The 11,140-nt window shown below is 34.9% G+C and overlaps 1 protein-coding gene across 1 annotated transcript; it reads left to right on the top strand.

The window, feature by feature from the left end:
• Positions 1-699: 699 nt before the first annotated feature.
• On the top strand, positions 700-4,027 carry LOC114323472 (protein DETOXIFICATION 48). Its single transcript, XM_028271091.2, has 2 exons — positions 700-2,181; positions 2,335-4,027. The coding sequence occupies exons 1-2, from the start codon at positions 2,008-2,010 to the stop codon at positions 3,898-3,900; spliced, it is 1,740 nt and encodes a 579-aa protein (XP_028126892.2). The 5' UTR covers positions 700-2,007; the 3' UTR covers positions 3,901-4,027.
• Positions 4,028-11,140: the final 7,113 nt, after the last annotated feature.

Here is an 11,140-nt window from a genome sequence, read left to right as displayed (position 1 = left end):
AAAAAAAAAAAAAAACTGTTTTTTTGGCCAACCCCCAGCTGACACCTCACTGGGTGTCACCCCCAGCTGGGGGTAGGAAGCTTTTCTGTTCATATATTTGTACCAAATTTAAAATTAAGAGCACTTTCTGTTTTCTTGATGTGTTGCATTTTTATGGAACAAATGCAAGAAAGAGAGGGTTTTGATTTTTTTTTTTTTTTTTTTTTTTTGGATTGAAAATTGGAATGTCTTAAACCAAGAACCCGGTTACCTGGGTGGATTATTGATTGGGTAGATCATAAAGTAGGGGGCCACTTGATGATTATTAGGGACCTAACTAATCCCACATATCTAAGGCCCACCAAAAAATGGCCATGTAAAGATTGATTAGACTTACTGTAATATGATGTTTCATACATTACAAGAAACTCTCTTTGATGGTGCACAAATCTTTGTATGCTCCCAACCCCATTGTCGACTTCTATTAATCAGAAAACCTTACATTACTCTCCATTCTATCTGTTTTTTCAAACAAAATAAAAACTGACAAAAAAACTGATAATCGATGGGGCCTAAGACAAATTTCAATAGGCGTGTCCACGTCTCAAATTGGGGCAAGTATTATCGTGCATTGAGTTGTCTTTTTTTTTTTTTTTTTTTTGGTAATAATTGTGCAGTACTTCTCTGTTAAATTGCAAAAAATTCAAGTCATACTTGAACTAGGGTTGCATATCACATGGGAGGTAGTGCGAGTTGTAAGGGAATTGGAACATGCATGGGTAGCTTTTGAACATGCCAACATTTAATTTCCATGGCCACAATTCATTGCCATGTCATTTCACAATACATATATAGTAAGAATAGATCAACTGAAATTGCTTATCAATTCACCCCACTTGGCATTCCAAAGATAAGTTTTTATTCTTTTTCTTTTTTGGGTATGTATCAAAACCTGAAGAGATGGGTTAAAAAGATTATCCTCTTGAGAGGGGTTACACTAATTGAGCAAAAAGTTCAATTAAAATAGAGCAAACCTACCATTAAAAAGATTATCATATAAGGCTTGTTTCTTGGTCTGGAACCGCCATAGGTAAAAAACAATTATACCCACCAATCATTTGCATGGGGGCTTCACTATTGAGATAAGATTAGAGCTTCTTTTGCCCTTTACCATGAGGCACTTCTCTTATTTTTTAAGTGAACTCCACCCATCAAAAAAAAAAAAAAATCCATCAATCTTGACAAATGTTTCAACAAAACAGAATCAAGTAAGTACGCATCGAAATGTGAAAATGTCACGTACAACAATCTCATTAATAATGTGTTTACACATCAAGTAAAATCAATTAAAATTTCATCATTGTGGAATTTGGAAAGATCAGATAGTATGAAGAGATTACTTTTACCTTTTTGGAATCCAAACTTCTTTGCTCTTCCTAACTTTGCCTCTATATAGAAGAACACAAATGTTGCAAAAAATGAAATTTTAGTAGTAGTCAGCATCCCTTCTTAGTTTTGGGTAGACGAAACCAATTATCATTCTGTTAAAACTTTTCTTCACATTCCTACCAGGTGAGATCTAGGCTTTTGTTTTTCAATGTATAATTTGAGATCATAGCATCCAAATCATAAGAATTTTTATTTATCAGTATATAAAAAGAACATAGTGTCACATCATTCTGTATAAAAAAATTGACCTGAAAAAGATAAGTAGGCCCAGAAAAGCATCACTTTAAACAAGTAACCGCTTTCCACAGCATTCCCCTTGCCATATTGACACGTTTGAGGGAAGCCAATGGAGACGAAGGTCCAATCCTTTCATGTGTATATATACTCATCTGATATCTCTTCATCCCCATTCAAAGCTCTCCAAAAGAAGAACACACACACACACACACTAATAAACCCATCCAATCTCTGCTCATTCTTTTCTTTTGCCTTCTTCAATCAACCTCCTTACCATTAAACTACTTCTCTTGTGTAGTTTTTAACAAGAAAGTTATTATCTCATATCATATCATATCATATATGTGTAAACCAAAGTCATCTTCTCCGTCATTGTTTGTCTCTTCTAACAAAACCCATTTCATAAACCCCAACAAGACCATGGATCTTCACACTGATGATGATGGTCTTGGTCTTGATCTTGATCTTGATCTTGATCTTGATGATCAACTCCATAGATGGCCAACTCCTACTGAGGTAAACACAACCCATAACAACCTTTCACACATAAAAACATATATTTATACATTAGTCCCTTTTTATCTTTAAAAAAACAAAAACAAAAAAAAAAGCCAGTATCACATTTCTCATTTTCTTGCATGTTCTTGATTGGTTTTTCTTGCATTTTAGGCCCTGGAAGAAATCAAAGCCATAGGGAAGATCTCAGGCCCAACAACCATTACAGGGCTTCTACTCTTCTCCAGAGCCATGATCTCCATGATCTTCCTGGGCTACCTCGGCGAGCTTGAGCTCGCCGGAGGCTCTCTCTCCATCGGCTTCGCCAACATTACCGGCTACTCCGTGATCTCCGGCTTAGCCATGGGCATGGAACCCATCTGCGGACAAGCTTTCGGAGCGAAACAATGGAAGCTTCTAGGCCTCACTCTACAAAGAACAGTCCTCCTCCTCCTCTCCACCTCCATACCCATCTCTTTCATGTGGCTCAACATGAAGAGAATCCTCTTATGGTGTGGCCAAGATGAAGAAATCTCATCAGCAGCCCATACTTTCATCGTTTTTGCCATTCCAGACCTTTTCTTCCTCTCTCTTCTCCACCCACTTCGAATCTACCTAAGGACTCAAAATATTACATTACCAGTAACTTACTGTTCAGCCGTTAGTGTACTCCTTCACATACCACTCAATTTCATTCTCGTAGCCTATTTCAAGATGGGTATTGCAGGAGTAGCCATAGCAATGGTCTGGACAAACCTCAATCTCTTCATTTTGCTATGTTCATTCGTATACTTGTCGGGAGTGTTCAAAGACTCATGGGTTGCTCCGAGCATGGATTGTCTTCGAGGATGGTCTTCTCTTCTCACACTCGCAATCCCAACTTGTATCTCAGTCTGTCTCGAATGGTGGTGGTACGAATTCATGATTCTTCTCTGTGGACTCCTTTCAAATCCCAAAGCAACAATCGCTTCAATGGGTATTCTAATCCAAACTACCTCTCTAGTCTACGTCTTCCCATCATCACTCAGCCTCGGAGTCTCCACCAGAGTCGGCAACGAGCTCGGCGCCAACCGCCCAACGAAAGCCCGCATTTCGACCATCGTTTCCCTAGCCTGCGCGGCGGCATTAGGCGGCGCCGCCATGATGTTCACCACCCTGATGAGGCACAGGTGGGGGAAATTTTTCACTAAAGATTCCGAGATTTTGGAACTGACTGCAGTGGCATTGCCGATCGCCGGACTATGTGAGCTCGGAAACTGCCCTCAAACCACCGGGTGTGGGGTGCTGAGAGGCAGTGCACGGCCGAGTATCGGAGCCAATATCAATTTGGGGTCTTTTTACTTGGTGGGTATGCCGGTGGCGATTTATATGGGGTTTGTAACGAAAATGGGGTTCGCCGGACTGTGGCTCGGGTTGCTTGCGGCTCAGGCGACCTGTGCTTTGCTCATGATTTTTGTCTTGTACAAAACAGATTGGAAGCTTCAGGCAGAGAGAGCTAGAGAGCTCACACAATCTTCTTCTTCTTCATTTTCTTCTGTATTACCGATATCAATGTCGCCAGAGAATGGTGTTGAGGGGATGATGAAGAAGAAGAAGAAGAAGATGAGTAATTTGGAAGATATTTTGTGCAGTGATAACAATAATGGTGAGTTGGTGAAGACAGCTTCTTCTCCGCTTGAAACAGAGCCTCTCATATCTACTACTACTGCTACGACTACCACAAAGATTGTTGTTCATTGATTAGAGTACTTGCTTGTCCATGGCCACCATTTTTTTGCCCCCACTCTTTGAAGAGTTGATGTGAAAATTGTTCTTTAAAATTAACTCCATTGTACTGTAGAGAGGAGAGCTTTTGTTTGTACTTTTTATTCCTAGCTCTCTCTTGCTTATTTGCTCTACTTTTTTTTAAAAAAAAAAAACAAAAAAACAAAAAAACAAAAAACAAAAAATTTAAGATGCTGTAATAATGTAATTGCATAATAAAAATGGAAGAACACATCTTGTGTTAGTTCTCCATACTACTGTCATTGAAAGCTGAGAGAACTCCAATGCCACTTTATAAAGTGGCATTATAAACAAATAAATAAGATACTTTGGAAAATTCTTAAAATTCAAAAGATATGAATTAGATTTATTTGGTGCGGTCGATACTTAACAAATTTTAAGTGTGTGCAGGGGTTATGATTTTAAACCACTTATCAAAAATTAACTTTTACACGATACACTAATTTTAAAAAATAATTACATGTAAAAATAGAATTTGAGACATTAATGTTATATTTTTACAAAATAAGCAAAGGTGTACACTTTTACAATCAGCAATGTTAGGTATCATGAAAAACCTTTCATGAAAATAATCATGAAAGCTTTGTGATATTTGGATTACACTTAGAATAAAGCACTACACATTAATCAAGGTAATCCAAGAATCATAAATCTTTCATGATCATTTTCATGAATTTTTTTTTATAATTCCTAACTTTTCTCCATTTACAATTGCATACTAATATACATTATGAAATCATTCACGGTAAACGAAACCTCCTGAAATGCTTGATTCATGCTGGTTGTCACAATCTTGATGTATTTGTTTCATTGTTTGATTCATTAAAATAAATACAGAATATCAACATTCCATACGAATGTTAAAAGAAAAGTCATCTGATAGACAGATTAAAAAATAATTATTTCATTCTACTTTCATTATACTTTTGTTTTTATAATATTTTATTTTTAGTTTTATATTTCTTAGAATTTTTATGAGTACATAAGATTAAGATTTGTGATAGAGAAAGTAAGACAGAGAGAGAAGAGGGAGTTTAGCTGTCGGTTGTTTTAAGGGTGAGGAGGATCCGCCTACCTTTTTTTATCGATCCCTTTCTTTTTTTTTTTTTTCCTATATTAGGCCACAACATTGACTACCCTAAAATGGAAATTAGGATAATACTTTTTTTTATCAATCTGATTTGCCAAAACAACCCCCCTCTATCTATCTTCTTTCTTTCATACATCTTTTAAAAATGAAAAATAGTATGGAAGTCTATTTTCAAGTTTAAATACTCATTTTTAAGATTCAGTGATTTGTAGAAAAGAGGATTGACTGATGATTAAAAAAATATGAGAGCGAGAGTTACCTTAAATATTTTAATAGACTGTCAAATCATTAAATTTAAAAAATAAGTCTAATTTTTAAATTAAAGTAACACTACTTTTTTTAAAATCCTTTCCTTCACCAAAATGAATTCTCCATACCCCTCCTACAAGCAGCCTTTAGCTTAGAAAACCATTCATCCCATTCTGAGATAGCTTAAACTTGTTTCTTTTTATAGTAAAAAAAATTAAAAACCTTATTAATTCATTTATCATTTAATAATAATAATTTAAAATTTGATACAGATGCTGCTTCGATAATACAATAAGTATCACATTAATAAAAAAAAATATAGCATATTTTTAATTGTTTAAAAAAGTAATGCAATGATACTCGAATAAAGTCGTGGGAAACAATTAAAATCAAAAGTTATATTTCATTGATTTAATGGGTTTTTAATTTTAAATAACAATATAGATACACAACAATAATTTATAATATTTATATGAGTGTGAGTCTCATATTCATGTAATAAATTAATGAATTAGTTTGTGTAGCAATAAATTTAAATGCATACCAATTTTTTTATACATATTGTGTATCTATTCTATTACTTAAGCTGGCTCAATTTTGCAATAAGCAGTTCATGTCAATTATAATATTAAGGGAAAATATCATTTTGGTGAGAAGTAAAAATTAATATTTACCAACTCAATGGAAAAGTTTTTGAACTGCTATTTGAATATTACAAAACTTTACATTAATCATATTTTTTCTACTTATACTGAAATGATATTCCATATTCCCACTTCCCTTTTTCACTAAATATATTTTATATAATTTTTGCCAAATGACAAAATTATCCCTTTTCAGAGATGAAAAAGGGGAAATGTAAAGGTTTGAGAAGGGGCAATTTTTGGTAGTTGACAAAAGTATAAAAGGTGTATTTGGTTTAAATGGGAGTAGGAATAGGACCACCCTATCAAAGCTTCAATAAAGCTTTTATTTTTTTTCTGTGAAAATTGTTTTCTGCATTTGTTTTTTGATGTAATAAAAAATAAAAGTCAATAAAATATTTTCGATGGTCAATGAAAAATAAATTTATTTGACCATAAAATATTATCCATGTCACCATACGACCATTACCACCACTCACCACCCTTATCATCCTACCGGCACTTGACACTCTCACCATTGGATGATGGTAAATCAGAAAGTAACTATAATAGTAAATGGAAGAAAAAATTAGTGGAATATCTCTCCAACTTTGAGTAGTAGGAGAGGTCTAATATTTTTTTGGAAAATGTCTCGTAGCTCAAATTTTGTGGCTCAAAAGTGGCTCAAATGGCCAAAACGACGTCGTTTTGGCCATTTTTATGTTGTTCTGTACTCAAAACGACGTCGTTTTGGCCATTTGAGCCACTTTTGAGCCACAAAATTTGAGCTACGTAGCATTGTCGTTTTTTTGTTAGTTGAAATTCCTCAATAATATTATTAGAAAAATTCTGGCTCGTCACAGAGAAATTTCTCTGAAGAGTTTAAATTTCTCTATAAAGAGCTAAAATTTCGCTATAAAAATATTGAGAGACTCCAATTATTATGAAAATATTACATATCTTTTATCTTATAAAATTTTAATATTGAGAAATTTAAACTAAAAATCCCTAAATGCAAACCAAATTGTTTATGCATATTATATATCTATTCTAGTACTTTCTCTTTTTCTTTTTTCCAATCATTAGAAAGAATATAGGAAAGGAAAATTTGTATAATGTAATACTCGAATTTAGACACGATGTTGGTAAAAGAGCAACTTACTAAGGACATTCCAGTCGGTTATAATATTAAAACTTCATCTAGTTTTGAACTATTTAGGATTAATTATAATATTTAGAACTTCATTTTTTTTCTTTAGTACATCAGAAATAATTTAGGACTTCATTTAGTGTTTGAGCTAGCGGCCGAGGCACACGTGATGCATGTGCAAATTTAGAAAAAAGTTATGCAATTGAGGTGATAAAAATTGAATTAAAGAAAATTGCTTTTCAATTGATAAAATTTTTAATGCATCCTCATTCAAATTTTTTTTTAATTTATATATTCAATCGCATAACTTTTTTTGAATTTGATACGATATATATATACACACTCTCATATACTTTTGCATTATCTTTGAGTTTTTTTTTTTTTTTTTTTTTTCCTGAGTTTTTAATTTTTTAATTTATTTTTTTCCTTATTTATTGAATCTCTTTAAATTAAGAATGAGGATGTATTCAGTTAAGAATATTGAAAATATTCACTTTTTTAATGTATCCTCATTATTTATTATTATTATTATTATTTTTTTTTTTTTGTGTGTGCAAATTTTTTTTTGAAAAGTTTAAAATACTATTTTTTGGAAACAGTTTGGAAGTTGAAAGGTACTTTGCCTACCTTTCAAGGAAAGATGGAAAGGAAAAAAAAATTAAAAACACAATGAATAAAAAAAATTATTACCTGTACAAGAACGAAATATGTCACGACTTAAATTCGCCCCTATGGGTTTAGCACCGTAACCGGCCAGTAATCTGAGATTACCGAAGGCCTGCTTAACAGTAAAACAGTAATACAGAGTACAGGGGCTGACGGAAGCCAAAACAGTAATTAAAAGATGTCCAATGAGCTGTGACAGTCTATATGCAAAAAGACTTTTTAAAGCATATTCACATTCAGGACAAAACAGTACTATACATACATATACAAACATTTGGGTTAGGGACCAAGTCCCTACCATAATAGTACAGTACAGGTCTATACAGTCTATATAAAATAGATATAGAAATGAAGAAATCTAAAACACTCCGAAGCAGCCTTAGCTTGGCAGCACTTGGAACCTCAAGGTGAGGCACGATGGTTAGCTTGACAAAACAAGAGCTAATCCGACGCTCCTAACTCTGGTCCGGTGCCTGAACACCTACATATATATATATATATATATATATATATATATAAGCTAAAGCCCAGTGAATAACATACGCGTAAAGAGGTTAAGAATGAATGTCTTTTCGGTATTGAAAACAGTCATTTATCAGTATATCAGTCATTCAGTTTGTGACTCATAATTCATGCCATAACAGTCATTCAGAAACTATAATAGTCATATGTAGTACATTCAATAGCAAAACAGTACAGTAGGTCTTAACAGACCGAGCAGTCAATGATGGCCATCATATCAGTAAATAGTATTGGTTCCAAACGTGGGAACCGACAGAGATCTTTGTAATAGTAGCGGTAACAGTTCAGTAACAGTAAATTGCTATGGATGCCACGAATACAGTTCACAAATAGGACAAACATTTATTCAGTAAACAATGTCGTTTCATAAAGCAGTATAGTCATTTGTTCAGAAAATAATCTCAATTGAACATATCTTTACAACATTGTTACTCACAGAACACTGGGCTATAAGCAGCTAGAGCGTCCTCGGATGCCAACCCTACAGTTACAGAACGAACACACACTAAGCTACACAGTTGAGAAAATAATAACTTAATCCCTAATTTGCCTCGGTGTGGTTCTACATTTATATCCTCATTAAGATGCCTTAAACTAGGCCTAGGAGTGCCTAGGATAAAATGAGGATTCAAAGATGTACTTTAAAACACTTTTCAAAATTTTCAGAAAACAGGGGTCTCGCTTGAGCGTGGCTTTCTACGCTCGAGCGGACATGCAGACAAAGGAGCTCCGCTTAAGCGTTACTTTCGTCACTTGAGCGGACTGTAAGCTACAGTAAAAATACTGGATGCACAAAAATTACGCTCGACGGGCGCTCGATCCACGCTCGAGCGTGAGACACAAGTCCTCGCTCGAGCGTGAACTTTCTCGCTTGAGCGGACTGTAAACACATGCAAAGTACTGGATACACGCATTTTACGCTCGAGCTCCACTTTCCTCGCTCGAGCAGACTGCATGAACACAAGGCATACGCTCGAGCGCGGAGTTCCTTGCTCGAGCGTGAGTCCAAAATCTGGAATTTCCAGATTCGAACCTCAAGCTAAAAACTCAACTTTAATGCATCAAATTCGATCCTCTTGGGCTAATTTTCTGGAAAACACTTGTAAACTCATGATATAACATGTTTCAAAGATCAATTTGCAAAATCAAAGCCCAAAGGTAGTTCAATTAAAACACAATTTCATCAAAACTTCAAGAATATGATGAACATGCAACATGCATGAATTTAATCAACTTCAAAGCTCCCAATGCATGATCAAATGAGTCAATTCACACCACAACATGATGAATTCATGGATTATAACATTAATATGGAAATGCATGCAAGAATTTATATGAAAACAACCTCAAACTTCATGATATGTACATGCATGCATGGATTAAGTTTCAATTCAACAATCTAAACCAATTCTTGACTTTAATCTCTAAACTTCCATGAACCATGCAAAATACAACTTGATTTCACAATTAAAAGGATGAAATCCTTACCTAGGTTCCTCAATTACAAGTCTAGAGGCTTAATTATGCAATTAACCTTCAATATCTTCAAGTCTCCAAGCTAAATGCCTAGATGAACTCAATTTCTCCTATCTCTTTCTCTCTCTAGTCGGTTGTGTATAAGGAAACGGCTAAGAAAGAGATATGAATTAAGTCTCAAATGTTTTATGAGATGGCCCACTAACATGGCATTTTGGTAAATAAAGCCAACTTATGTAATTTAATATTATTAAATCTAATTTAATCAATCTAAATAAAATTTTAATTAAATATATTATAAAAACACATAAATTCCAATTAGCATAAAACATTAATCAATTTCAGATTCGGCCGCCGATAAGGCCTTCAATTTGCAGTTTAAAACATAACATATGAACAGATCATTTAACAGTCAAACAGATAGACATGCATTTAAACTAACACACTCAATCAATTCGCTCAGAATTTCAATCAATTCAATTACTCATCATGATCAGTCTCAGTTTAGCAGTAATTAGTGGTGTTATCAGTAAACAGTAGTGAGGGTTGTCACAAAATAATCGTCTCGTATGATCATGTTGATCAAGTTTGCGCTCTTCTAAACATCGTCGTCGCTTTACTCCCTGAAAACACAAACGTGAGCTAGCCGACAGTTGTGTGCCGGATACCTCTCTGATGCCTAAGTCAGCAAAATAGATAAATAGATAAAAACTCTGTGTATTCGAGAATCAAAGTTGTGATACATGTGCATAGGTTATGTTGTGAGCTTTTATAACTTTTGCCTGGCACAATCCTAGTAGGACTCTTATTTCTCCATGCAGAGTCCTATTAGGAATAACACTCCTGAAAGATAATGATTATCTTTCAACACCCCCTTCACTGCTCAAACCAAGTGAGATGGTTTTACCCTGGTTGGATAACAGTATAACCGAGCTAACACCAACCCTTTGTCATACTCAATCCAGTGCCTTCACATGCAACACATGGGCTAATACCTCGGCTCTGAATACTATGACCGAGCTAATTATCACCACTCCGACCGTGGTGACTGTAACCATACTTGGACCGAGCTAACACTAAGGTCCACTTGCTAAGCCCTTTTCACCACAGCTCATCAAACGGCCTATTACTACGCCTGGGCCTAGCTCGGCCCTAATGCACATAAAAACTCCCTCTTAATTGCCCCTTAATTCCATCTGCCACGCATGATTTGAGATTACCTTTTTACCAGCCGAGCTAAAAGTTGGCCTTCAACCAAGCTAAATTGATACCGGGCTACTAATTTGTCCGGTCAAAAAACGTTTTTTCAGTCGCTGCATAACTGAATGGCTTACGATTCTCTTGGACACGTGGCAAGCCCTTATTGGTCAAATACAGCTGCCATCGCCACCTTCGTACCTCGCAAAATTTGAACAGTCT

This window comes from Camellia sinensis, chromosome 3 (genome assembly GCF_055761805.1).
Source record: "Camellia sinensis isolate YWXY chromosome 3, ASM5576180v1, whole genome shotgun sequence".
NCBI lineage: Eukaryota > Viridiplantae > Streptophyta > Magnoliopsida > Ericales > Theaceae > Camellia > Camellia sinensis.
The sequence above is the reverse complement of the archived record's forward strand: the minus strand, read 5'-3'. Positions and strand labels throughout refer to the sequence as shown.